The sequence below is a fragment of the Phaseolus vulgaris genome, chromosome 7, assembly GCF_000499845.2.
Source record: "Phaseolus vulgaris cultivar G19833 chromosome 7, P. vulgaris v2.0, whole genome shotgun sequence".
Taxonomy (NCBI): Eukaryota; Viridiplantae; Streptophyta; class Magnoliopsida; order Fabales; family Fabaceae; genus Phaseolus; species Phaseolus vulgaris.
The window spans coordinates 8013465-8037782 of NC_023753.2; the positions used below are offsets into that span (position 1 = coordinate 8013465).

At 27.4% G+C, this 24318-nt stretch overlaps 2 protein-coding genes and 1 long non-coding RNA gene across 3 annotated transcripts; 2 read left to right on the top strand and 1 right to left on the bottom strand.

Moving 5' to 3' along the window:
• The first annotated feature begins 2337 nt into the window (after positions 1–2337).
• On the top strand, positions 2338–3996 carry LOC137828508 (uncharacterized). The gene is made up of 3 exons (XR_011083900.1): positions 2338–2466; positions 3386–3538; positions 3706–3996. It is a non-coding gene; the product is annotated as an uncharacterized lncRNA (long non-coding RNA).
• Positions 3997–12830: 8834 nt separating this feature from the next.
• On the top strand, positions 12831–15029 carry LOC137828300 (uncharacterized). Its single transcript, XM_068634802.1, has 3 exons — positions 12831–13010; positions 13597–13746; positions 14747–15029. The coding sequence occupies exons 1-3, from the start codon at positions 12910–12912 to the stop codon at positions 14865–14867; spliced, it is 372 nt and encodes a 123-aa protein (XP_068490903.1). The 5' UTR covers positions 12831–12909; the 3' UTR covers positions 14868–15029.
• A 7655-nt stretch (positions 15030–22684) lies between these two features.
• Positions 22685–24137, bottom strand: LOC137828695 (uncharacterized). The gene has a single exon (XM_068635373.1). The coding sequence runs from the start codon at positions 23994–23996 to the stop codon at positions 22830–22832; it is 1167 nt and encodes a 388-aa protein (XP_068491474.1). The 5' UTR covers positions 23997–24137; the 3' UTR covers positions 22685–22829.
• Positions 24138–24318: the final 181 nt, after the last annotated feature.

A 24318-nucleotide genomic window follows, 5' to 3' on the forward strand; every position in this document is an offset into this window, starting at 1 on the left:
AGTATGTGTTGATGTTTACGTTCTACAATGCCATTTTTTTGTGGTGTTTCAACACAAGATTTTTTATGTATAATTCCCTTTGAAGCATAAAAATTTGACATAGCAAACTCAACACCATTGTCAGTACGAATCGTTTTGATATTAGTTTTGAAATGATTTTGAACGAAAACAGTGAAGTTAATGATGTGTTGACGCACTTCAGATTTGTTATGCAACAGAATAACCCAAGTATAACGCGAGTAATCATCAACAATAGTCAAGAAATAACGAAAACCTTGCATAGAAATTATGGAACATGGTCCCCAAATATCAAAGTGTACAAGATCAAAAATAGCAGAGGTAACAGTATTACTTAAAGTGAAAGGAAGTTTTCTCTATTTTGCACGACTACAAGTGTCACATACATGATGAGTATCAACAGTAATAAAAGAGTATTGTTTGCTTAAGACATGTAATCTTTCATGTGAAGGGTGTCCTAGTCTATAATGTCATAGTGTTTTGTTTGTGATATTACAATTAATAAAAGGAGCAAAACAATGCGGTTTAGAATGACTAGAAGCATGCAAGGTAGTGACAAGGTACAAGCCAGCGGTGGCTTTAACTGTACCAATCCTCTCTTGAGTGAGATTGTCTTGTATAATGCAGTGGGTTGAAGTGAAAGTTAAAGTGCATTTAAGTTGGTGTGTGAGTTTAGAAACAGATATTAAGTTTAATTGAAAATGAGGCACGTATAACACATCAGACAAATAAAACTGATCAGAAAAACGTACTAAACCAGAATATGTGGCATAAACAGTTTGGCCATTTGGAAGACTAATTAAGACAGGTTTAATTTTAGTATAAGTAGTAAAAACGTTCAAATTGTGACAAACATGATCAGTGGCACCAGAATCAATAATCCAATATTCTTTTATAGAAGATAGTGAAGAGAGAAACTTACCTGTTGAAGAATGCTCAGTATTGGGGATTTCATCCGTAGAGATGGTGCCGACTTGATTAATTTGAGTGTGAGGGGCAGGATCCTCAAGGTTTTGCTGACGCAAAATGTTGGTAAGGAATTGGCACTGTTGTGATGTAAGTTGAATCCCCTTTACATCCTGTTCTTTAGGAAAAAGCTCAGAAAAAGTGTCAGTAGTAATCATATTATTGGCTTGGGATGTCCAATTGGTGAATTTGTAGCCAGGAGGGAACCCATGCTTTTTATAACAGGTGTCAACAGTGTGGCCAAGACGATTACAAAAAGTGCAGACTTTTCTAGTAAAAGAAAACTTTGAGGTTTTAACATTACCAGAAGGAAAACCCACTTAGCGAAAACAAACAGCCTCAGTATGACCATATGTAATAGTGTGACTACTATTAAGACTAGGGTTTTCATTAAACATTGCCTAAAAGATTTTTAAAACCAATCAAGATTTTGAAAGAGAACAGAAAATAAAATAACCAAGAACAGAAAGAGGGAAATAAAAATCAGAGAGAAGCGCAGCAGAACTCTTCATGTCACGAAGTAGACTTTAAGCCTAACTCAACCCCATAAAACCGGCTCATAGGGTTGAGGTTTGCACCCACTTATATACAATGAAAGGCTCTAATCTCTAGTCGATGTGGGATCTCCAACAGAAGGTCGTCAAGGAAAATCTTATCATGATCCGCGAAAGAAAAAGAGGTTCGTTGTATATAGTCGAATTACCGTATGAGAAAATCAGCATCCCAGTTCAAAAGATAAAAATGAAAAAACTGATTCGTCTTTTTTTAAAATTAAAAAACTGATGCACCTCTCCTCTACTTTTTTTTATTAATAAAAAATAAATTTAAATTAAGAGGAACATTTTCCTTACTCTTATAAAAATCATCACCCACATGAATAACACAGTAAAAAAAAACCAACAATTTCAATCATGAACAACTTCTCTTCTATTTATTTTAGAGCATCATGTTATCTGGTTTTTACTCAGGAGTATTAATAAACGTCCTTTTTAGTTTTGTTATAAAACTGTCAATAGAATTCATAGACTTCATCAGCCATTTTCCATAGCTAAATAGCTAGTAAATTAAAACTTCCCTTTAAGATTCATTTTAAAATTAGAGATGCAAGACGCATAACAAGAGTCTTTATCTCAGATGCAGTGGTTAACCAATGTGCATCATTAAACACCTTTTCCGTATAAAGCACATTTTTTTCCCATGCTTAACCACTTGCTGAATTGTTATTTGCCCAGTTCCTTACTTTTTTTTCAATAAGAAAGTGACAAGTGTTTTAATATTTTCTCATTGAAACATCAAATTCCATTTTTGCACCTATCTGATCTTATAAATATTATAACTTGGATCTTTCTTCTCACCCTATCTGCTAAATTCTCTCTCATAGTTATTTAAGATGCAACTCAATCCCATTTTTCTTGTCATTCTTCCGTTGGTTGCCATCTTAATAGTTGTTTTGATATGCCTGCTCATATACAACCGAACAAGGTTTGAAACACATTTTGATACTTTGGTTCTATTGTTGTTGGTGTTTTAGTTTTAAAGAAGCTCTTGTTTTGAGGTTATGGTCTTCTTGGCTTAGTACCTTTTATGTGTAAATTGTTTATAGTTCCTGATAGACAGCTTTAGAAAGGGAGTGGTGTCCCTTCTAGATCTAGATGGGTATCATGTCCTTTATCTGTAAATGGGTTTGAATACTTCCGAAATATCTTTTTTATTTAATTAATTATTTGTTGATGAAAAAAGGAAATATTTTTTACTTCATTGATTCAAACTCTTTTAAGCTACTTGAAACGTGGTAGATAAGTTGAAATTTAGATAACTGGAGAGAGAAAATGGTATTTATGTCTATAATCCCAATTATGTCAGTTCATGTATATTCAAAATTATTTATTCATGCAGTAACAAGTCTCTACCTAATAAATGGTTTCAGCCTCAAAGCATAATCCCACCAAACCTTGTGCACAACAGGTTCAATTAGTAGATCCAGAATTTTATTTGGATAATAGAGGAAAGTAGAAGACTACATAAGTTGGATGTTAACAACCTCTCTGTATTCAATTATCTGTAACTTATTTAACTTATCCGTTGACGAGCTGTAGTTAATGCATTTTTTACTAATTGTGAGTACATATTTATTATTCTATATTTAGTCATGTTGATATAGAGAACATTGTTTTCCACCACCCTTCAGAATCACATGGTGTATCTCATCATTGTAAATTTCTATGATTGAAATTAAGTTGGAATATCTTATGTTGACCATCCAAAGTATATTTTCCTTTTTTAGCAGTCATGAACGAGGATCTTAAGATGAGAAATGGTGAAATCAAGTAGTTGTGAATAATATAATTATAATTATAATTATAATTGGCTCATTGTCTCAACTTTGCAATTTTGTATGCAGAAGCACAGGTATACATGGTTCATTCAATAATCATGGTAAAGGGGAACAAACACTTGCTGAGGCGGAAATCACATCTCATGATGGAGCGTTCACCAGCTCTTTCAATAACAGAAAAGACGGCAAACAAGATTTTAGAAAAGCTAAAATTAAGAGGTATTGCGTTTACAATATGTTGTTAAATATGTGTTTGATACGATTTTTTTTTTAAAATTTTTTTATTATAAATATTAATATTTTATTGTGAGTATAAGGTTAAAAAGTGTTCAAATATTATCGCACTTTAAAAATCTTTATTTTTATCTTGAATTGGCTGAATGCAGTGGTAATGACTCAAGCGGATCACGCAGATAAAAAGGAATGAGGTGAGACCTTAACTCAGGACCACCTGGTACGCTCAGAAGCACACGAAGGATGTTGCAGTAATTTCGATAGAATAAACATGTGGGAATTCAGTGTGTAACATTTCTTAATTTTCGAGTATTTTGTTTCTGTGTTGGCACATCCAAATCTTCATATTTTTATAATAATACTATTTCTGTTTGATAACAAACACACATAATTATGGTTAATTTTGTCTAGATATCTTAATGAACATGTCTCTTTTTTTTTTTTAATAATTTTTGGGCCACCTTCTATTTGTATTGAAATAGGTTTCACAAAATATAAAATATACATTAAAAATATTTATTTCTGAAAAAGGTAAATGACGCAAGAAAGCAATGGAATATAACAAGTTAAATCCTAATATATCTTTTATCAATAACAGTAATAATTATAATAGCTAAAGTCTAAATTCCAACTAGTAAGATTATAATATAAATACAAAACTGAAAAATAGATAAAAATTACATATATAGTAAAATATGTAATGTATCTTGTTTTATCTTTGTATAAGGATTTCCTATTTTTATTATTGTTGATAAAAAAATCGTAAAATATGTAACATTGAAAAAAAAAATCATTATGAATCACGCACTAAAGCAACGAAATTAGTTGAGTTGAAATATTTCTATACACGTTTATATGCGCATTTTTTACAAATAAAATTAATTTATAAACAAATAAAAAACAATCTGTCATAAAAACTAGTAGGAAAGAAGTGTAATTGAGACGAATATAATTTTTAATTCGTGAAAAAAATTAGCTCTTATTTTACTATTTTAAAAATATTTTCCAAATTTATCATAATTTAGTTAATTATTTATTCGTTATAATTATAAAAAAAATTGTTCGTATACTCAAAAATAATTTATTTTAATGATATATAGTCTTAATATATACCATTTTTAGTATAGAAAAAGTTGAAAAGCTTGATCCATTATTCATACTTATAATAAGTGGAGAGTGATACAGTTTTGTACAAGGTTAGATTATTCTTAAAATAGTTCTTTTTTTTTTTATTGCTGATAAAAAGTCATAATAAATGGACTATTCTAATTGGCAACTTAATAATGGTGGCGAGTGCCTGGGTCATCTTCTTAGGGTTTACACACTATCAATGGAAGGCTTTTTCTTTGAAGACCAGCTTAATCTCCGCAAAAATACTATAAAAAATGGAAAAGTAAAGTAACCCACACATACAATTGAGAAACCTGATTAACTTTATCTTAATTTTAAATGTTTATTATTTTTAAAAACAGTTAACATAATATTTAACTCTACTTTATCTTTATTATCATCCTGTAGTCTTCCATTAATCGTTTATTAGTCAACGTCTTCCTTTGTTCTGTTATTTTAATATACCATTTGTTTTGTTAGCATATTGCAACCTTTGTACCATAATCAACGTATTCCTTACCCTACAGAAAATCAAATAGAAATCAAATTTAAATATTAAAAATAATTAATTATTATAATGATTAAATTAAATATTATTTTAAAAATTAAAAATTATTGATTTTAAAATTAATTTCTATTATTAAAAAATAGTTTTTAAATTGGTATCTAGCATCTAACTACCAAGATTTTAACTACCAATTACTTAATTTCTAAATTTGGTAGAAAAACCTTGGTAGCTAATTAGATATTAATTTAAAAATTATTCACAACAATAAAAACTAATTTAGAAGCCAATAATTTTTTTTTAGTTTTTAAAATAATATCTAATTTATTTAGTATAACAATTAATTATTTTTAGTATCTAAAATTTGTTTCTATTTCATATTTTACATATTTTACAGTAGTGTTACTTACAATGAGGTTAGGAAATTTTCTTTACTGTTGTAATCTGTATTAATTAAACTCATTTAATCATGTGTCAGCTCATTTAATCATAATTATATTAGTGTGAGAACCTATAATTATTATAGCCACAAGAATATTCAATCCCATTTGATTAATGTAGAGAGGATGATAATACACTCAGATTAGAGACCATTCTCCTTCAAAATTTTGACTAATGGGCATAAGCGTGATGATTAAAGAAACTAAGGTATAATGATTAGAACGATGCAGTACTACAAACATGAACACATATGTTACTTTAAATGAAGGTAACTTTCGGTTTAAAAACGGATGAATTTCTTAAAGAAAATTATTTTCATACATCCAATAATTTCATATACTTCGAGATTAATAATAATTTAAATATATATTAATTAATTTCTTAATCTTTAATTGACAATATATTGAATTTGGTGATTAATCATAAATATGTTATTTCAACCAACTTGAAGTTGAAATATATTGTTCTTATTTGTAAAGATGAAAAATGACTTAAACACTACTAGAAAGTGAAACATTACAATAAAATCATGAAATAGAAACCAATTTTTAGATACTAAAACAATTAGTTGCAATAGTAACTAACTTAGAGACCATTTTAGAAACTAAAAAAAAAATTGGTTTCTAAATTAGTTTCTATTATTGTTAAATAGTTTCTGAATTGATATCTAATTAGCAACCAATGTTTTAACTATCAAATATTTAGTTTCTAAATTTGGTAGCAAAAACTTTGGTTGCTAATTAGATATCAATTTAGAAACTATTTAACAATAATAGAAACTAATTTAGAAAACAATTTTTCTTTTAGTTTATAAAATGATCTCTAATTTAGTTACTATTGCAATTAATTATTTTAGTATCTAGAAATTGGTTTCTATTTCATCATTTTCTTGTAGTGAAAATCAATTTTAAGACAGAAAATAATTAGTTACACTAAATTAGAGGTACTATTTTATAAAGTAAAAAATTATTGGTATGTATACTACAAGAAAATCATGAAATAGAAACCAATTTTTAGAGACCAAAATAAATAGTTATAATAGAAACTAAAATAGATACCATTTTAGAAACTAAAAAAAAATTGGTTTCTAAATTAGTTTCTATTATTTTCTATTATTGTTAAATAGTTTCTAAATTGGTATCTAATTAGCAACTAAGGTTTTAGATACCAATTATTTAGTTTCTAAATTTAGTCTCTAAAACCTTGGTTGCTAATTAGATACCAATTTAGAAACTATTTAGCAATAATAGAAAATAATAGAAACTAATTTAGAAACTAAATTTATTTTTAGTTTCTAAAATGGTCTCTAATTTAGTTACTATGCAACTAATTATTTTGGTTTCTAAAAATTGGTTTCTATTTCATGATTTTCTTGTAGTGGTAAGATAGTTTCTAAATTGATATTTAATTAACTAATTGGTATCTAATTAATTATTAAATTTTTAGTTATCAATTTTAAAATATAAATTAGTTAGTAGTTAAAATCTTGGTAGCTAATTAAATACTAAAAACTAATTTATAAATTTTATTAATAATATAAACTAATTTAGATACTAATAATTTTTTAAAATTTTTATAATAATATATAATTTAATTAATATAGTAACTAATTTTTTTTTTTTACAATTAGCATTGATTTAATTATTTTTTTTATAGTGAAAGACAAATATAATATTTCCATATTATTTAAAAGTCGAACTTAAAAAATATTTAAATATATTATTTTGTAATGTATATTTTTAACAACAAAATTGTGATGAAATTTATAACTCCAAAATAAACAATAAGTGATTAAAATTTCTAAAATTTGTACACTACAAGCACTAGCTAGCAACAGCTTGACCTATTCCATAGACCCATATAGTAAAAATAATCAAAAAGCCTAATCCATTATTAATGGCAACAACAACGGGCTAATTGTTTCACCGTTCCCATTGCACGAGTCTTAGGTTCACACCACTAATAATCATTAAAGTTCAAATTCCGAATAAGAATAAGGTCATTAAAGTTTAAATCTAGATCAATAACTAGACATTTTTGTTAAAAATTTGCAAGATAAAATAGTCACATATAAAGCTAAAAAATTCAACATAAAGTTCTCTTATAAGATAAAAGGTTCACATATAAAGGTAGTGCTGTATTATTTATTGTTCACTACTTGACTTACTTTAAAACAGGTCAATATTTTAATTGTACTTTATTTTTTTACGATATTTTGTTGTATTTAATTTCGTATGAAAAATAATATTTAAAAAGTAAAATAATATATATCTTTTGTGTTAAATATATCTATATATGTCTCTTCGTAAACAACACAAAAATGGTGTTCTCTTAGAGCAAAATCAAGTCTGTGTACTTAGATTTGTTGTTGTTAATATTTTTCTTTAAAATTATTTTACAAAATATCTCTTCAAGTAAAATTATACTAAAAATATGGTTTGATGTGGTGATTTTAGAAATCCCTTTTTAAAAAATAAGGAGGAGAGACTCTTAAAATTATTTTCACACTTGTATTTTACTATACATTCACTATAAAAAAAATATTAAATATAAATTAATTTTTAAAAAAAAATAATTAATTGTTATAGTGACTAAATTAGAGACTATTTTAGAGATTATAAAAATTATTAGTTTCTATTATTAATAAAATAGTTTATAAATTAATATTTAATTAGCTACAAAAATTTTAATTATTAATTATTTAAATTCTAAATTTAATAACAAAAATCTTGGTATGTGACGTGTGAGAGAAGGTGGGAAACGTTCGTCAATGTTATTAATAAGAGTTTACTTCATATAAATCTGTTTATGGTGGGATAATTATATGAATCTGTTCATGGTGGGATAATTATTTGGCCTTTATCTGATTTTGGAAAGTTTTATTATTATGCAGAAACACATAATCCTATATATGATTATGTGATTTTAAAATATGATAATATTTAGTATATCTTTACATCATTATACTTTAACTTTTAAATAAAATATACCAAATGTTCATTAACTAAGACTTAGTGAGTGTGTTGTTTGAGGCGACTTTTCTTTCTTTTAAGCAATTGGTTCTCTTTGTTCCTTTTTCTTCCCCTACGAGTCTAGCTCTAAATTCAAGCCTCAGAGTAAAGTTTACTGTTAAATAATGTGTGATCATATATTTGTATAAAAATATGCCGATATGTGTTCATTTATCTATAAATTTAATCATATTTATGTAGTGTTATAGTATGAATAACATTGAATTAATGAAGAGATATGTTTTGGTGTAAATGCATGTACAGGTAGTGGAGTGCTGGGTATTGATCTGGGTGAAGCAGAGCTACTACCACTGCCACTCCCAGACACTTTTCCGGAGTTAAATAGTATGGTTTTTTTAAATGCTTTATGTTCAGTTCTTACATTTGAATTATTCAATTCTTTAGTCACAACCTTTAGACAAATTTAATTGAGATGTTCAATAAAGATTTTATCACAAAGAAAAAAGAAAGACGAGAGGCTTTGATGATATAAGCAATGTATTAAAATGTCATCACAATCCAAATGGTATTTAAATTAATATTGAAAAATTATATAATGCACAAAGATACTTTAAATGATATTAACAATTGGATAAAAATTATGAAATAACGTAACTATAAATTATTATGTAAAACATATTTGTGATGACAATGAAGAGAAAATAATTTTTTTTATTTAAAACTGTTATATAGTGTATAATAGGTATATAAGTGAAAGTGAACACAACACTTTGTTTGGCTGCCATAACTGGAAAAGTGAAAATTGTTAAAATTCTGTTACTCAAGAATCATAGGTTGCTATTAGAGACCGAAACCATATGCTTCCAATTCAATTAGCTTCTTCTGCAGGGCATATTCCGATGACAATTTTCATTTCAAGCTCCAGAGGTTGAATTTAACTGTACGCTTTATAGTAAATGCTTACATGAATTGATTGTAAGAATGTAGTTCTATATATGCTAGGAATATATATTAAATAAAAGTGACAAACATGTTAAATTTTTCAAACATTAAATATTCATTTCAATACTATAAATATTTGTCTTGACAACTTTTTATGACTAGTCTGGCTTATAGAATAAAAACAATACAATTTGTATAATTTTTTAATTAAACAATTTACTAAATATTTTTATAATGTTATTTTCTTTTAAAAAATATAATTAAAAAGATTTAATAATATTTTTAAATGTTATTTATCTATTAAAAGAAGTTATTAAAAAATTTTAATGAAATTTTTATAATGTTACTGTTTTACTAAAAAAAATAGTAACATCAAAATGTTACCTCTTTATTAAAAAAAATTATTAAAAATAATTAATGATATTTTTATAATATTATTTTTTTAAATATTATTAAAATAATTTAGTAACATGTCGCCTCTATATTAAAAAAAATTACTTTAATAAAAAATTATAGTAACACTTTTATAGTGTTACTTTTATTAAATAAACATCACTAAAAGATTTAGTAACATTTTTAAAATGTTACCTTTTTATTAAATAAATTTTACTAAAAATATTTAGTGATATTTTTATAAATATATCTATTAAAAAGTAAAAATATTACTTAAAAATCTTTAATTACATAAAATATCCGTTACATTTATCAAATGTAACTTTACATAAAATATTCACTATACTACATCTTATTAGTAACATTTGACTAGTAAATTTTTTTTATGTTACTAATTATTAATTATTATATATAGTAGTGATTGTAAATTTCTATGATTGAAATTAAGTTGGAATATCTTATGTTGACCACTCAAACATTTTTTCATCATTTTTTCCAATTCCTTCATAATTAAAATTTTGATATTTGGTAAATTCCAATAAAAGTATTTTTTTTTATAGTCTTAGAAGGATAAATTAAATGTTCTAAATGTGACTACCAATGTGCTCATCAATATGATATTTTGAAGTCATCTATAAACTACTCTAAATTATGGAACATTGTAAACTTCTAAAAGTTTTCCAAAATATGAGATTAAATGGTACAAAATTAAGTGAAAGTGTAACAGATATAAAAGAATTTATTGATTCTCAACATTAGACACATGAATTTAAATAAAAATTTTGAAGGCAATATTGAAATAGGAAAAGATCTTTTCATTTATAACAATGAAATCACCTTTATGTTCATTGGTTGAGTTTGTGTATTTTTTTTTTTTTTTTGCATAATATGATATCTTCTAAGTTTTCTTTTATGATGGAGGAACTCTTTGTCCTACAACTAAATGTGTCGAAGAAGTTAATGACTTTATTTTACACTAATAGAATATCATGAAATAGAAATCAATTTTTAGAAGCCAAAATAATTAGTTGCAATAGTAATTAAATTAGAGACCATTTTAGAAACTAAAAAAAATTGGTTTCTAAATTAGTTTATATTATTGTTAAATAGTTTTTAAATTAGTACCTAATTAACAACCAAAGTTTTTGCTACTAAATTTAGAAACTAAATAATTGGTAGTTAAAACTTTGGTTGTTAATTAGATACCAATTTAGAAAATATTTAGTAATAATAGAAACTAATTTAGAAATAATTTTTTTTTAGTTTCTAAAATGGTCTCTAATTTAGTTACTATTGCAACTAATTATTTTGTTATCTAAATATTGGATTCTATTTCATGATTTTCTTGTAGTGTTATCTTTAATAGCTGGTTAAGAAGAAACTTATCTAAGTTCAGATAGACCTTTTCAATCAAATAAAGATCAAGAAATTCAAGTGAATAATTTACATCAAAGTTTTTGAATGACATTTGCAATCACCGATTTAAACTGAAAGTTGATGTGCATGTAATGTTTTTCTGAAACATTAAATGATCTATGTAATGAAATAGGGTTGCAAGTTCATGATTTGGGGAAAAATGTTTTTTTGTGTTACTAACATTATATGTAATTGGTGATCAAATATTCATATCAAGAATGAATTTGATTCCTTCTAATTTGATATTGTCTCAAGTTTCAAAGAAGACAACTCTCGATATCTTTATGTTTTGTGAATAAATAAGAGTCTATGTCAATCTCTCCCTAAATATATCTCCTTAAAGTTGGACTTGATCTTCTGTTTTCAGTATTCATATATGGTCAATTATATGTTGCAGTATCTAGAGTCAAAACAAAAGAAAGAATTAAAAATACTCATTTTGGATGGAGATGAAAATGTAACTACTATAACTACAAATGTAATCTACAAAAACATATATAAAAATATTTAAACACAAATGCATATAACCTTGGCTCATACATATAACTTTGGATCATAAATATGAGATATACAACTTCTTCTAATTGTAGTATATTCATATGCAAATGTATAAAGTGCATAATGATAAAAAAATTCATTAAGTGATTTTGATTTAAAGTAAAGTTATATGATATATGGTAAGTTCTCATATTTATTATCCATATGATTTTGTTGTTATTCGAATTTTTCTGTCTATCAAACAAAATTTATATAAAAAGTATACTCTTTTTTTTTTTTTTAAATATCCCATGAGTTATACAGGTCAAAGTACTAGTTTATGTATAATTGAGATTGAAACTCGGAATGTTCTAGGCCAGCAGATACAGTATGTCATGGGCTTTAGCTCTCAACCTATAATAATTCCTTTGGTTGGACTCTATATTAGTTGGATATATAATTATTGACAGACATGAATAATTAATTGATTATGGAATTTACGGAGAAGAATTGCACTAGAGTGTCTTCTTGGAGAACATTGATTCTTCAATTTAACTCGCGTAAATAGTATTGTTGGATTTGTGGGTTTTTTTTAACTAGTGACATTTTATGTTCTGCATCTTGGTCTGTGCGTGTGTACATTTTATTAACATTTTATGTTCTGCACAGACTGTGAAGCACCTCTCCTCTATTTATTTTAGAGCATCATGTTATCAGGTGGTTTTTACTTAGAAGTGTTAATAAACGTCCTTTCTAGTTTTGTTATAGAATTGTCAATAGAATTCATAGATTTCATCAGCAATTTTCTATAGCTACATAGCTAGTAAATTAAAACATCCTTTTCTAAGATTCATTTTAAAATTAGATGCAAGACGCATAACAATGTGCATCAGAAGCACCTTTTCCAGTATACAATAGTATTTTTTATACAAAGCACATTTTTTTCCTTACTTTTTTTCAGTAAGAAAGTGACTGTGTTTTAATATTTTTTCATTGAAACATCAAATTCATTTTTGCACTATTCTGATCTTATAAATATTATAACTTGGATCATTCTTCTCACCCTATCTGCTAAACTCTCTCTCATATAGTTATTTAAGATGCAAACTCCTCCTCTCGATCCCAGTTTTCTTGTCAGTCTTCTGGTGGTTGCCTTCATCTTGGGTGCTTTGATATGTCAGTTCATATACAACCTAACAAGGTATGGATACCTATTTTGATACTTTGGTTCTACTGTAGAAAAGTTAAAACAAGAAGCAAATCTCTTTTACTTCCTTGATTCAAACTCTTTTAAGCTACTTGAAACGTGGTAGATAAGTAGGAATTTAGATAACTGGAGAGAGGAAATGGTATTTATGTCTATAATCCTAATTACGTCAGTTCATGTATATTCAAAATTATTTATTCATGCGTCTGTACCTAATATGGCTTCAGTCTCAAAGCATGATCCCACCAAGCCTTATGCACAACAGGCTCAATTCGTAGATCCGGGATTTTGTTTGGATAATGATAGAAGAAAGTAGAAGACCAAATAAGTTGGATGTTAACAACCTCTTTGTATTCAATTGTTATGTTGATATAGAGAACATTGTTTTCCACCACCCTTCAGAATGACACGGTGTATTTTATGATTGAAATTAAGTTGGAATATCTTATGTTGACCACCCAAACATTTTTTTTAACAGTCATAAACGAGGATCTTAAGATGAGAAATGGTGAAATCAAGTAGTTGTGAATAATGTAATTATAATTGGCTCACTGATAAATTGTCTCAATTTTGTATGCAGAACCAGAGGTATACATGGTTCATTCACTAATGAGGATGAAGGGGAACAAATAGCTGCTGAGGCGGATATCAGCTCTGATGGAGGGATTTCCAGCTCTTTCAAAAACGCAAAAAAGGGCAAACAAAATTTTGAAAAAGCTAAAATTAGCTGGTATTGCGTTTACAATATGTTGTTAGATATGTGTTTGATAGGGCATTGTCTTGTTTTTGCATTAGAACATGACACATAAATTTCCAAAGAATACTGGCGGAATGGAATAAAAAGTTGACGGAATGTGTGAATGATATAGAGCAACTTTTCAACTGTTTGAATTAGCTAATGTTTAAAGGTGAATTTTCAAATGACCTAATTGGTAGGGTTAAAGGTGGATGGGATCTCGCTGGTAATGAGAGCAAAATGTACGTATTGTAAGGTCAGATGGTTTTCAAACCTGTTGGAGCAAAACCTCATGAATTGATTGTAGATGTGGTCAGACAAAGATTGAGCTTACGGGAGAGTAGATATGTCTCTTGTATTGGTAGAGTTGTTTTAATGAAAGCAATCATGTTAGTTTCTCTCATCTAGTTTTTCATTCTTTCAAGTACGGAAAGGAATTTCTCCTAGGTACTAAGAGTGAGAAAAATAAGATTCATTAGATATGCCTTAGAGAAGGGTTGTAGGTGGACAGGATTTAGAGACTTAAAAGACTTTAAATAATGGCGTGTATATACATATAGTTTGGAAAGGTGAAGTAACCAAAACTGGTTTTTGGAGATGGAGTTTAAAAAGTAATAGTGGGTTATGACTATTTTGGGAAGAAGCATGAGTTTATGAAACACAAGAAAGTTCTGTGGCAAATGTCTTCACAAAGGAGGGAGACGGTGCTAGTGGAAATAGGAATGAGAAGAAATTTGATTGAACGAGAGGAAGTGTTGGTAGAAGGTAGAATGACTTTTATGATCTACAATGCATACAACATCTCAAACTAATAAATTATGACTTTTAGTCTACCATATTCTCTGCATTGGTTGGTTTAAATCCCTACCTTTTCTGGTTTCAATTAAAATAACATCTACTTTCTTCATTACTTTTATGAATCCATTTCACTATGTTATACTAAAATATTCATATTGTGACATCTTTATATTCACTTTCAATTGGGTGAATGTAGTGACTCAAGCAAGACAGCGAATCCAGAACAAAACTTCTTTTTGAAAATTTTAGATCTGTTGATTGCATACTTTGTTGGAAGACTAAAGGATGGAGCTTGTCACACAGACAAAAAAGAATGAGTTGAGACCTTAATTAAGGACAACCTGGTACGCTCAGAAGCACACGAAGGATGTTGCAGTAATTTCGTTAGAATAAACATGTGGGAATTCAGTGTGTAACATCATTTCTTAATTTTCAAGTATTTTGTATTCTGTGTTGCTACATCCAAGTCTTCATATTTTTACATAATACTATTTCTGTTGGATAACAAGAAACACATAATTATGCTTAATTTTGTCTAGATATTTTAATGAACATGTCTCTTTTTCTGTTTAATCATTTTTGGGACACCTCCTATTTGTATTGAAATAGGTTTCACAAAATATAAAAAATACATTAAAAATATTTTTTTTCAAATATTTTTTTTCTGAAAAAAAGGTAATTGACACAAGAAAGCAATGGAATATAACAAGTTAAATCCTAATATATCTTTTATCAATGACAGTAATTATAGTAATAATAATAGCGAAAGTCTAAATTCCAGTAAGATTAAAATGAAAAGTATATAAATACAAAACTGAAAAATAGATAAAAATTACATATCTCGTAAAATATGTAACACACGCACTAAAGCAACCAAATTATTTCTATACACATTTATATGCGCATTTTTAACAAATAAAATTAATTTATAAACAAATAAAAAATAGTCTGTCATAAAAAGTAATAGGAAAGAAGTCATGTAAAGTAATTGAGACGAATTTAATTTTTAATTCATGAAAAACATTAGCTCTTATTTTACTATTTTAAAAATATTTTCCAAATTTATCATAATTTAGTTAATTATTTATTCGTTATAATTATAAAAAAATTGTTCGTATACTGAAAAATAATTTATTTTAATCCGTATATATATATATAATCTTAATATATACCATTTTTAGTATAGAAAAAGTTGAAAAGCTTGATCCATTATTCATACTTATAATAAGTGGAGAGTGCTACAGTTTTGTACAAGGTTAGATTATTCTTAAAATAGTTCTTATTATTTTTATTGCTGATAAAAAGTCATAATAAATGGACTATTATTTTAATTGGCAACTTAATAATGGTGGCGAGTGCCTGGGTCTTCTTCTTAGGGTTTACACACTGTCAATGGAATGCTTTTTCTTTAAAGACCCAGCTGGATCTCCGCAAAAATACTATAAAAAGTGGAAAAGTAAAGGAACCCACACGTACAATTGAGAAACCTGATGATTACCTTTATCTTAATTCCAAATATTTATTATTTTTTAAAAACAACTCATATATAAAATTTTATTTAATGTTTCTTGGAAACAGATACGTAGACAGTACTTAAACACAAATCCATTTAGTGATTTGGAAAAGCATTAATCACTAAATCAGATAAGCTTTTTTTAATATATTATAATTTTTATTATACTTATTATATTATTATTAATATAATTTATACTTATTATTAATAATAATATAAACTATATCAATAAAAATATAAAATTTGTATGTAATTATTTGTCATTTACATACGAAAAAAATTATAATAATACCTATTTACATATGAATAATACCTATTTACATATGAAATTTAATTTTCGCTTCATGACGCTAAAATTACATACGGATATAATCCGTATGTAACTACCTTTAGTTTACATACGGAAAAAAATTCGTATGTAATATTTATTTACATACGGAATAAAATTCGTATGTAAAAATCCGTATATAATGTTGACTTTACATACGGATCAAAATTTGTATGTAATAATCCATATATAATTCGCGTTTTTCTTGTAGTGTAAGAAAAAAAAATCTTAAAAAATTTCACAACTATTGTTGGAACTATCCCTACATCTACATTTTCAACATATTACTAGAAAACCGTAACATAAGACTACAATGTATTAGTCTTACACTACAAAAAAAATCAATATTATTTACGGATTTTAATCCGTAGGTAAATTCAATATTACCTACGGACAACATTATCTACGGATATTATCTACAAATCTGAATCCGTAGATAAATTCAACATTGCTTACCAACTATTACCCATGAATCTTATTACCTACGAACTTTTATCCATAGATCTTATTACCTATGAACTTTTACTCACAAATCTTTATTACCTATAAACTATTATCATAATAACTATATACATAATATTAAAAATATTATTATAATATAATTAATTATAAAATTATAAATAATATTCATAAATAATAATAATAAAATATAATAATCATAACTAATAAGTATAACATATTATTAATATTATAAAATTAATAATATTAATATAATAATATAATTAGTATTATATTAATAATATGAATAATAATAAAATTAGTAATATTAATAGTATTAATGATATTAATAATATAATAAAATTAATAATATTAGTAATAATAAAATTAATAAAATAAATACTATTAATAAAAATATTATAAAATTAATATTATTCATAATATTAATATTACTTATAATATTAATACTATTTATAATATTATTAATATTAACACTATTTATAATATTTAATAATATTAATAATATTTCATAATAGTAATAATATTTCAAAATATTAATAATATTTACTAAAATATTAATAATATTTACTAATGTTAATAACTTTTATTATTAATTATATTAATATTGATAATCTTACTAAGTATAATAATAATCATAAAACTTGATTGATGTAATGGTTAAAGCTTTTTAGTTTCGAGTCTCACTTATTTCAGTTCGTATGTAACTTATTTAGTAATGCAGAAAACAATTTTGGAATTTTTGTATGGAATTATGTTTTAAATTAAATTCGTTCATCTTTGAATATGTATTATATGATCACATGTGGTACAAGGGTAAAATGATATTGCAGGTGGTAGCTACCAAATTACAAGGACATTTATTTGCTTTTTTTTTCTCATTTACCAGCATTCGAACACAGTTTGGGAGGAATCAACAGGTTACCATCCAAACCAATGCATGCAAGTAAGGATATTTATTTGCTTACGTAAATAAATTTTGTAAATATTCTTTTTTGGGAACTTAATCTTTAGGATGATAAATAAACTCGTCCTTATACGTATTATCTGCACCTGTCTCGATTTTGACAGAAAAAAACTATGTGTTGATCTAAGTATGGATATGAGTTTATTTGATGTATAAAATTGTGTATGGGGACGAGAATGTGTTAATGATTCAATTTTTTCAATATTCATCAAATTTTTTCAAATTCTTAAATGTTTTTCCTCTTTAACATTTACCAAATAATATATGTACTTGTCGTACAATTTCAATAATGTAGAATTGTTAATTAACATCATGTTTTCTTTATGATTCTAGTATTTAATTATTGATTTTTTTTTCTCTTTAGTTAAACCTAGAATGAGTGTATTACTTATATATATTCAGACCATTTGTTTTTATTTAAATAACAAGACAGAACAAATATTCATTCTCATATCATTTGTCTTTAGTTTACTCTTTTGTTCATTTCTGTTCTTTTTTGGTCATCTCTGTTCCCTTTTGTTCATCTCTGTTCTATTTTGTAATAGAGATAAGTGGAAAGCGTGTATATAGGTATGGGTACGATAATACTCATTATTTGACCAAGATGGAGATGTGATACAAATTTATATCCAATAGAAATGAAAAAACAAAAATAAATATAATTTTTTATCTCAAAAATATAAATGAATATAGTTAAACCTGCAATCATTTCACCCATTCTCATCCTAATTAGTGTCTCATGATTTTGTAATATAGTTAAACAAGCATATGAATAACTTTTTGAGAATGTTACAAATCACATCATCAATCATAAATGATATAACTATAAGGACTAAAATAAAAAATATTTTTTTAGTGACTAAAGTAAAAGTAATATATTTTTTATCGACTAAACATAAAAATAAAATACTTGTAAAGACTAGAAATAAAAATAAAAAATTAAAAAAATATAACATATTTATGAAAGAGTGAAATAAAAGAAAAAGGTTATAATAAAATTGATTGATAAATAAAACATAAATAAATTGGAGAGAGATTTTTTTTATTAAGATTAATTACTTTTTAAGCATAATATTTACTCATTACTCAAAGACAGTAATGTTATGACAATTTAAATTAAAAAAAATACATATAGTTTTGTTACTAACTTTTCTTGCTTAATTTTTTTTTTGAGATAAATTATGATGGTTAGAGATATTGAAAGTGTTTGGTGTGATGACTTGGATGTTTTATTTTAAAAAAGTTATTAAATCGGTTATTTTGAACATTAATATAATTTATTAAAATTTTCATTCTATTCAATCACGATAATGTTTATTATGATAGAAAACTTAAAATAATAAATTTAATTTAATTTTCTTTTACTTAAAAATTGTTTATGATTATCTATGTAAGGTTTGAGTAATTAGATACAAAATCAAAATAAATTAATAAGATAGACTGAAAGAATTCGAAAACAAGTCCTGCCAAAAAAAAAAGTTATAACGTATTAATTTTTCGACTTATTTAACCCACATTTCAAAACCGACATATTTTTACCTGTCTCGTTTTTTATTTGTTTCAAAAGGAGTTGAAACTTAAATATAATCAAGTGGGTGTTTATAGAATTTATTTTAAATTAAATTAAATTAAAATATAGAATAACTTATGTTTGAATGTTCTTACATTCAATGTAGAAGTCATTTAAAATAATTTTTACTCAAAAATTAACTTTGTTCTCCTAACACATTTTTCAAGTGTAAGAAGTTGACTCAATCATATCATTTTGTATCTAAAATTTTAATTTTTTTTTCTGTCTATGTAAATTAATTCAAATATATAGTAAATAGATTTTATATGATATATTATTACCTAGTGAAATGAAATTATTTTATAAATATAATTGTTACACGAAAAAATCAAACACTAAGTTTTAAATGTAGTAAAAGATGGTTTCGAACAATAATAAAATGTCATAACTTATGGATAAACACAATTTTTAATGATTTATTCATGTTAAAACACAGACTTCTAGAATTTGGATTATATGCTCAAGCTAATAAAAATAGCAAACACAACACTGTAATGATTCAAGATAATGAGAGAGAATGCACTTCACTACAACTATAATCATAATGGATATTTGGAAAATGTAGTAGATAGTAAGGAGGCAAAGTTTTTCTTTTGAGCTAATACACTTATAGTTTGGAATTGGACTAAGTTGTTTTTTTTTAATCAGCAATAAAGAATAATATAAATGGGAATACTTGGGGTATTCCAACCCATGTACAAAAAGCCTAGTTCTTAGCCAAAGTTTGTACATAAACAACAATACAAAAAATAAAACAACAACATAACCCATGTCAATGATATAAGGCACGACATCTCCACAAAGGTATGTTGGTTCCTTGCTCCTCCCCACCAACATCTGAGGTTGAATCACACTCAGCAACATGTGCTCTCATCCAAAATAGAATCCACCATAAAAGAGAAGGGAGATTGTTAACCGTCAATGCATTGATTTCAAACATTCATATACATCAAAACACCAATCAGAATAAGAGAAGTTTGATTTTGGGAATTTATAAGTTACCCATGCCCACCCCTTTACTTGTGCCATAGCAAAAATTTCAATAGGATCTACCACACCACTATTAAAAATAATCCTATTTCTATGATTCCAGATTCCCCAAATAATGGATATCCACATACATTTTCAAACACAATTACCCACATAACTTAGGTCCATAAAGCCAAATTGTTCAAAATGTTGAGTAGCATTATCACAATGTACAAAAGCTCTACCAACCCACACATCAGTCATACACCACACTTTAGAAGCTACTTTGCATGTAAAGAAAAGATGATTTACTGTTTCTAGCTCAATCCCACACATGACACACATTCCCCCACCAGTCTGAATTCCTCTATGTAATAAATTATCATAGGTTGCAATTTTCCCAGTTAGAACACGCCAAGCAAAATAGTGTGCTGATGGGAGAGCTTTTAACCTCCAAAAGAAATCAAAATTAAAGGAAGGAGAGAGTTGAGGCAACAAGGTATTTTGGCACAAAAGAACATTATAAGCAGAGTTAACAGTGAATGAATTTGAGTTATCACCTAGCCACAACCACTCATCATTTCTATAGGCATCTATTTTAACAGTTTTCAATTCATCCATAAAGGTATTTATAATTTCATATTCCCAGGAGAGCCACTCTCTTCTCCATTCTATTTGCCATACCCACTGGTTCACATGCCATATCCCAAATTTATCAACAGATCCATCTTTAAGTACAGAGTTTGAATACAGTCTGGGATATCTGTTTTTAAGGGTATCATTCCCTACCCAACAATCTGTCCAAAACAAAATATTACTCCCTGCACCTACCTTCCACTTTTTATGATTATCAAACCAGGAGTCTGAATTACCTCCACAAAACTTCTTGATATCTCTCCACCACCAAGATTCAGTTTTTTTCACAGCACTGACATCCAACCCTCTCCAAGATCCATATTTAGATTCCAGTACCTGTTTCCAAAGTCCTGATTTTTCACACCCAAGTCTCCACTTCCATTTTCCAAGAAGAGCCAAATTAAATAAATTTATATCCTTAATTCCTAGTCCTCCATCTGATTTGGATTGGCATAGGAGATCCCATTTGGCCCAAGCTATTTTCCTTCTGTCACTTCCCCATCCCCATAAAAAATCTCTTTGTATCTTTGTGATTTCCTTCGCAACTACTTTGGATATTCTGAAGAGAGACAAGTAATATAGGGGAACAACAGAAATTACAGATTTTAGCAGAACAACTCTTCCAGCAAAAGATAAATGTTTTCCTTTCCAAGATGTAAGCTTGCTTTTTATTTTTAAAATCATGTCTTTCCAAAACACTTTCTTCCTATGATTATCACCCACAGGAACCCCGAGATATTTAAAGGGCACATCCATTTGATTACAATTTAAAATTGCAGAATATCTTAGAATTTCAGTGTTTTGTACACCTATACCTGCAATTTTACTCTTTCTAAAATTCACCTTCAACCCAGATACAAGTTCAAAGCATCTCAGAGCACATTTAATTGTTGTGATGTTCTTCACATTATCCTCACAGAAAAATATAGTATCATCCGCAAACTGTAACATACTAACCTCAATCTGATCCTTTCCCACTTTAATCCCATCATAGAGTCTTTTTTGTTGGGCCTCTCTCATAACTCCTGCCAATCCTTCAGCCACAATAAGAAATAATAATGGTGCTAAAGGATCACCCTGTCATAGACCCTTTGTAGGATGGAATTGCTCAGTAGGGCTGCCATTAACAAGTATGGATATAGATGATGACTCTAAGCAGCCCCTGATCCATTTAATCCATGTATTACCAAAACCCATCCTTTGTAGCATATAAAAAAGAAAACTCCATTCCACAGAGTCGTAAGCTTTCTCAAAATCAGCTTTAACCACGATACACTTACTCTTCTTCTTTCTTACCTCCTCAATAACTTCATTCGCTACAATTATACTATCAAGGATGCCCCTTCCTTGTATGAAGGCTGATTGTTTATGATCAATAATGATATGCATGATTTTCTGCAGCCTTCTAGCTAGAATTTTTGCTATGATTTTGTAAAGGCTGCCGGCTAGGGAGATTGGTCTGTAATCCTCTAATCTAACAGGGTTGGCAATTTTAGGAATAATTGTGATGAAAGAGGCATTACATCCTTTTGGCCATCTCCCCCATTTATGAAAACAACATACAACTTTATATAATTCCATACTTATAGTCTCCCAGAATTCTTTAAAGAAATTGAAATTAAAACCATCTGGTCCAGGACATTTGTTACTATCACAATCCCATACAGCTTGTTTCATTTCTTCCATAGAAATTGTCTTTACCAAAGCCTCATTATCCTCACTACTTATGATCGGAAAGGAAACATTATCTAACAACACATGGACATCTCTTGAACCCGTAAATCTTTCCTTGTAAAATCTTAGAACTTCCTACTTTACCCTTGATGGTTCCTCGCACCACTCATTCCCTATAAGCACCCCCATTCAATCTGTTTTTATTTGATCTCCACTTTACAATCTTATGAAAAAATTGTGTATTCAAATCCCCTTCTTGCAGCCATTTAATTCTTGATTTCTGCCTATTAAGCATTTCAATTTTTAAGGAAAGATTTTTCAGATCAGCAATTTGAGATTTCCTTCTTTTCCTTTCATCCTCATTTAGACCACCTTGTTCATCTTTTATATCTAGTCTACTGATTGATTGTTCAATATCAATTGATTTTGTATGTAGTGAACCAAACACCTCCTTATTCCAGATGTTAATATTCTTTTTTAAAGATTTCAGTTTTTCCTTCATTTTCCATATTTCATTTCCTTCTAAAGCTTGATTTTCCCAGCCATTCTTAACACAATCTTTAAAACTCCTATCTGTTTGCCACACATTTAAATATCTAAAAGGTTTTGGTCCCCAATCATGTTGAGATTGTTTTACAATTAAAGCACAATGATCAGAGACCGTTCTACTTAAAGCATATTGTTTACACTGTTGCCAGACATCCATCCATTCCAGAGACATTAATGTTCTATCCAATCTTGATTTAGCCTCCCCATTTGTTCTATACCAAGTGTATCTCCTACCTATCATAGGTATATCAAATAATTCCATATTTTCAATGAACTCATTAAACTCCTTCATATCTTTTTTATATGATCCTAAAGGTTGACATCCTATTCTTTCGTCTTGTTTTCTCACAGCATTAAAGTCATCAAGCATACACCACATTGTAATATTACTCTGTTCTTTAATTCTTAAGAGATCCTCCCACATAATTCTTTTTTCACTTTGACTACACGCAGAATACACATTTACCACAACGACTAATTGATTTTTATCAAGCATTATTCCTTGAACATAGACAAAGCCATTTCCTAAAAAGTGGTGTTCTAATTTAAAGGCACTATCATCCCAAATTGTAAGAATTCCCCCTGCACTGTTTTCTGCATTTTTATGTATCCAGCTTACATCTAATCTCCCCCACATATTTTGGCATACCTCAGATTTTATATTTTCCATTTTAGTTTCTTGCAAGCATGCAAATTGTATAGATTCCTTTGCTATAATATTTTTTATATATGTACGCTTTTGTTGTGAGCCTAATCCTCTACAATTAAAACATAGCATTCTCATTAGACACCATTTTCATTCCCATCTTTTTTGTTCAAATTACTCTGTTGATCTCTATTTTCCATATAATTTAACTGTTTTATAACATCCTCCTCATCCCCAGAATAAGAAAACCCCATTTTTTTTGCAAGATCCCATAAATTTACCGCATCCATAGGACTATTTTTCAACCAAAACATCCTATTGCAATTTCTAATTCCAGAATCAGAGATACGATTAGATGTGTGTTTATTTACTAACCTCTTGGATTTTCTCCTCACCCCTATCCGCGATGCTTGAGACGATTGTTTCTGTATTTTACTGGATTCCCCAATGAGTATATTTG

Bases quoted from the DNA above. Each gene is read 5' to 3' on its own strand.
- LOC137828695 (XM_068635373.1), bottom strand. From the start codon at position 23,996: ATGAGAATGCTATGTTTTAATTGTAGAGGATTAGGCTCACAACAAAAG.
- LOC137828300 (XM_068634802.1), top strand. From the start codon at position 12,910: ATGCAAACTCCTCCTCTCGATCCCAGTTTTCTTGTCAGTCTTCTGGTG. The intron at 13,011-13,596 runs GTATGGATACCT...TTTTGTATGCAG, and splicing joins TTCATATACAACCTAACAAG to AACCAGAGGTATACATGGTT. The intron at 13,747-14,746 runs GTATTGCGTTTA...GGGTGAATGTAG, and splicing joins GAAAAAGCTAAAATTAGCTG to TGACTCAAGCAAGACAGCGA.